This window comes from Malania oleifera, chromosome 7 (assembly GCF_029873635.1).
Source record: "Malania oleifera isolate guangnan ecotype guangnan chromosome 7, ASM2987363v1, whole genome shotgun sequence".
NCBI lineage: Eukaryota > Viridiplantae > Streptophyta > Magnoliopsida > Santalales > Ximeniaceae > Malania > Malania oleifera.
In genome coordinates this window covers 79,789,928-79,795,905 of record NC_080423.1, presented here as the reverse complement: position 1 = coordinate 79,795,905, position 5,978 = coordinate 79,789,928, and the positions used below count along the sequence as shown (strand labels likewise).

Below are 5,978 nucleotides of genomic sequence, written 5' to 3'. Positions count from 1 at the left end.
GTCTTCTTCCTTATTTATGCAACCCATTAAGTACATGAGCCATAAAAACACAACAGGCTCTATTAAGTAGATAAAAAACACTATAAAATTTATCAGATCTTTATGACATGAATCTCTACGAAGTATCAATTTGGGTTGTCCTTAGAAGTAATGCATTGTACTTAAACAACTTGGTTGTAGCAAAAAATAGACAAGAGTGGGTTTGCTCGATTCCTTTTGAAGGGGAGAGAGTTAAGAAGTTAATTTAGAAAATTAGGAGAGATTAGCAGCTTGTAGGGGTGGCAAAATGGGTTAATGGGTCGAGTTCGGACGGATTATAAACGGGTAAGGGTTAAACAAGTTTGTGTTTGGGTTGACCCGTTTATTAATGGGGGACTAACAGAGAAAGTTAAATCCATCCGTTTAATAAATGAGATATAGACGGGTCACCCATTTAAAAATATAATTTATTTATTTTAACTTTTTTTAAATATTTCACACAATTAAAAAAACTAAAAAACTAAGAAAGCTCTCCATTTTATTTATTAAAAACATTAAATGTATAAGATTGAAGAAGCTTGACTAGCAGCGATGAGGGCTGATGCACATTGGACCGACACTCATGCGGGGCTCACTGTGCCGCTGCGATTCCGAAACGTGGACGGTGCAGAGCCACCCTCTCTCTCTCCCCAACTGCCTATAAAGGGACGCATCGTCTTCCTCAAACAAGTCGTTCTGTTGTGTGTTTTGGTCGCTTGTGTTGCAGAAATCGTCTTCATATTCATTTCTCGTTTGATCTCTCTCAATCTCTTAAGATGTCGTGCTGTGGAGGAAACTGTGGCTGTAGCTCCGGCTGCAAGTGTGGCAGCGGCTGCACTGGGTAAATTCCCCTGCTTAATTAATTTTGGTTTCGTTCTAGCGGATAACTTCTTTCTTTTTAAATTTTTTTGTTTTATTTTCTTCCCTGATGGAGGAGAGGAGAAAATCCTCGTGTTTTCGAATTTTTTGCCTCTTCTTGTTTATTAGATTATTATTATTATTATTATTATATGTTTTCCACTTTTCTGCGACTAACGGAGGATTAATCTCTGTTTGTTTCGACGGAATATATCTTTAGGAAAATTCTTGGTCTACATGTATTTTAAACTGCACTGGGTAGTTTGATCTGTAGTTTACATGTATTTGTTGGGCTCTCAATTTTCTGGGCACCCCAGAGAGTAATTTCTTACCTACGATTATAAATTCTGTGAATTTAAATATAATATCTGAAATTATTTGATAATGATGTTTGCAGGTGCGGGATGTACCCTGACCTGAGCTATACGGAGACCACCACCACCGAGACTCTGATCGTCGGCGTCGCACCCACCGGGAAGGCGTATGTGGCCCATTCTCCTGAAATTAATTCTGCCATTAACAGCAATTATTAATTAATAGTCATAATAATTGTAAAATCATATGCAGATTTATCTTCTATACTTGACTAATTAAAGCAAATAATGATGATAATAATGATAAATTTGCAGTTACTTTGGAGGATCTGAGATGGGGGTGGGAGCGGAGAACGGAGGATGCAAATGCGGAGACAATTGCACCTGCGACCCCTGCACCTGCAAATGAGAGCAGCAGTAGAAGAAAAAGCAGAGACGGCCTTCCATGAAGACGAAGAGCAAGAAGAATAATAATTTAAAGTAAATAATAGTGGTAGTAGTATGATGATGCCTGAGCTTGTGAATCCAAGCTGTAGCTGTTCTCTTTTCTCTTTCTACAAAAAGGCAGTGTATGCTGGGAGAAAGTCTCTGCTATGAAATATGAATTACGTATAATGGGTTTGCGTTCTTGGAACAGAGTTTGAGTTTTTATTAATGGATGACTGGAAACTTCCTTCTGTTTCAGTTCAGATTTGAAACTGTTGGTGAAGGAGATTTGGTGCAGGTGCCTATTCAATTTGAGTTGGCAGAGTGATACTTGAACTAATTATATTTCAGTTTCTAACATATTTCTATAAAATTTAAAATGATATTTAAATTTTTTATATATTAAAAGTGAAAATAAGTTAATATATTTTACAATTTTAAATTTAAAAAATAGAAATTATTTTTCAAGCAAAGTGTGGCAGGGACAAGAAATTATTAAGTAGGTAGGCCTACCACATCATCTACAAGCTAATCTAATTAAATGTTGTTAACTTTTAAATATACATATATGTAATTCGTAAAATAAATTTTAATTTGCTTTCTTGTTTATGAGATGAATTCCTCTTTTGCTTTTTTTTTTTAATGCGTTTAATTTTATACATTTTTTAAAGAAAAAAATTGCATTGAAAAGTTAAAAATAATTTAAAAAATATTTTGAATTCGGGACGTATCATAATCTTGTTTATCTAAAGAAATGAAAAAAAAAAAATTACATTTGCTACTATCATAGATTTTAAATTGAGAGTAAATAATTGCTTAAAAAGAAAAAAAATATATAGAGTTGTCTTAAAATATAAGTAGATTATAAAAGTTCATTTCTTAGTTTTTTTAAGATATGATGCCTTTCAATAATACCACAATATAAATAATAAAAATATTTATTTCCTAACAATTGTGAAAAAAAGACGATATATATAATATAAATATATCTAAAAAATCTTTTTTCTAATAATTCGTTATTAGGAAATATATAAAAATATATTTTTTATTATCATTTATAATACAATATTATTTTACTCATTTTACTTATATTGCAGTAAAAAATTGAATGACCTTCACGATCCCTGATCACGACCACCTGAAAAATGATAAATAAGTAAAGTTTGGAGAACCCGGGGTGTACTCCAGGGTATCTCTCTGATGCCTAAATTGGGAATTGACTTGAGAGGTTTTTATGCAACAGTAAAGAAGAGTTTAGAATAAGATACCTTAACCTTTTCTCAGAATCCTCATTTATAGTGATGGAATTTGACCCGAGGGTGATATATCATTTATTGGCGAATTATGGTGCGAGCGTGAATTGCTCCAGTTATTACAGCATTGGCATAGATTGCTCTGATCATCATGGCGTTAGCGTCAATTGCTCTGACCGAGCAGTTGACTTGGGTGGTAACTGCCCTCATCAATATTGGGTTCTAGTCTCCTCTTGACTTATGGTAGGTGATATATTTGGGGCATATCAGTTGCCCCCTTTTCAGTTTTGATGTATTCTCTTTATTTGTTTATTTAATACATTAATTTAATAATGTTTAACTAATTAATTGATTACTAATTTTAATTAATTAATAATATTTTTTTAAATATATTTTTTTATTTAATAACATTTTTTTTTCCTGAGTTATTACACTATTCCTTCCTTTAAGAAATTTTGTCCTCAAAATTTTTACCAACTAATCAGTCATTTTTTCATTTGAGGAATTCATAACTCAACACATCTCACATATCTCAATATCTATATAATGAATTCCTACATTATCCACAATGAAATAAAATCATCATATAAACTTTTCAATCATCCATAATCAAATTAAATCATAATTATCTTAATCATAAACCCATATAAGCCCCCCTTGGCAATATCTACCTCAATCGGGATCAACGAGTACACTCGTGCTGATCCACCTCTACCTAGAGGTGCTTGCTGGTTTCCTCCGATGCCATAACTTCTGAAATCAACTAGCCAACGTCATACCAAACATTTTCACATACTCCAATTTAAATATCAAACACCCAACTTGATCACAAACCGTTAAACCACATCACCTAAATTATTCTCCTTCAAAGATTTTTCTCTACAAATCAATCAACCTATCTTTCGAGTTCAAATTCCAAGTTCTAATTTCTCTACTCGGAAACATCACCATCGATGGATTTACCATGATTTTCTGAAGCTAGTTACTTGTTCAGAAAAACATAGAAAACTATCAAGGGTTTTCTGCCCCCAAGCTTATGAAATACAATTCAGAATTCCTAGCGGCATCTTAATTTACTCATCCCTATCCTTGTCGCAACTCAATCCTATACTCTGGTATAAATCATCCCTAACCTAATACTCTAATATTTCCATATCCAGGCGATGTGAATCTAATCACACTTCCAGCTAGACATTACTCTAATCCCATTTGTAATGCCCCAATCCTCTACGTGGGCCTGGAGTGCTACTAATCCATCCATTTACCTGATAATCTACATACTAATATCATGTACGCAGCGGAAAATATAAATATAATCTCCACAAATATAATACCAGAGTTTACTATTCCTATTCATAATCCAAATTAACTATTCACTACCTATAATCACATATATACATGTCTCCAAAACATAATCCCCAAATACCAGTATTCTCAACCATCCATATCTCAAAAAACTTAAAACATAGAACATAAAATATATATTTATACATCTCAAAATTAACATATAAATATACCCTTTTCTCTTTCTATTTCCCAAAAATGCTATAAAACCTTAAGCTCTCTAAGTTTAATCTCGAGGAAATCCTAAAAAGATAAATTTATATTCGGGTAAGATACATCTCAATAAGGAAAGAAATAATATATTAAAATAGTGTGTGACTAACATGAGTTTATATAACAACATAATATTTAACATTTGAAAATCGTTAACTTAATTTCTGAAATCATTCTCTAAACCTAATCAATCATATGCAAAAGATTTAACCCACGAGATAACCCAAGGATAGGGTTAATTACCCATTCATACGAGTAGCACCCCTCTGCTCTGATACATTTGGCAATCCGAAGGTCACAACTGAAGCATACCAGTGGACTCACCTTACTCAGTAAGCCCTCAAGTATTAGATTGATCTCATACTCACATAGTTCAAACAAAGGTTTACCAGCGAAGGCCCCACGGATAGGGAAATCTTCCCGTCCATACAAGTAGGTTCCATTTCCCCTAGTATGTTATGCAGCTACTACCACATTTGAAGTTACTAATGCACTCACCTCTCTCAGCAAGTCCTCGAGCGAAGAGTACGCCCTGCCCCAATCGTAACATGTTCTACGAGTATAAATAATTTTAATATCATAATACATTATTCTTTCTGTCATCATTCAACCATTCACCTATGTTCAAGTTCATAACTTTAACATTTCATTTCTTTTCACTTTAAGTGACTCTTTCCCATTTTACATTGTTCACATTTCACACTTCATTTTCTTTTCATTTATTTCCATTTTCATTTCATTTCATTACATACTCAGCATCTTTCAATTGTTTTACCCAACATTTTTCAGCTGTTTTACATGTTTGCATTAACATACACAAGCAGCATGGTTCATATCATATTTCGTTCTTAATGCTTCACTTACTTAACCTGCATCTCATACATTTAACATATATTTGCACAGAATTTACAGTTACTCATTCTATACAATTTAGTAATAAAATTCATACATTGCCTGTAAAATAAACCAACCAATATTTAATGTTTATATACTGAAAATACCTTTCATTTCTTACATAATTATCCAGAAAATATTTTCCACTTTCATCAGTTCATTTTTGCATATACGTATATAATAAATAGCCTTAAACTCGGAAAAACATAATTTAAATAGTTGACATTTTAAACTCATACCGAAACATATATATATATATATATATATATATATGTATATATAACACAATTCATTTTTCATTAAATTCATAAAAATTCTAGTTTAATATATATTTTCTCCCTTACCTGGTTTCTTGAACTACGCCAACAAGGACCCCGAAAAAATACCTGTGGCGCTCACCCAAGCCCTGAATCAAAAATCCTAATTTCATTAAATTAACCATAAATAAAATATTATTTTAATATTTCCTAAACTCATAAATTCCAAATAAATAGTTATACTCTCAAATATAACTAATTCACTTAATTCCTAAAATCCTACTCTTACTTTGGAGTGGGCCTAGAAAACCCTAATTGGAAATTTACTCACGTCAAAATGATGACGATAACGACTAGGACTCCTTGGTGGTGCCTGATCATCGATTTAACGGTAGATTTAA

At 32.4% G+C, this 5,978-nt stretch overlaps 1 protein-coding gene across 1 annotated transcript; it reads left to right on the top strand.

The window, feature by feature from the left end:
* The first annotated feature begins 549 nt into the window (after positions 1-549).
* Positions 550-1,874, top strand: LOC131159761 (metallothionein-like protein type 2). Its single transcript, XM_058114917.1, has 3 exons — positions 550-859; positions 1,274-1,357; positions 1,506-1,874. Exons 1-3 carry the CDS (start codon positions 795-797, stop codon positions 1,597-1,599), a joined length of 243 nt encoding a protein of 80 aa, XP_057970900.1. The 5' UTR covers positions 550-794; the 3' UTR covers positions 1,600-1,874.
* Positions 1,875-5,978: the final 4,104 nt, after the last annotated feature.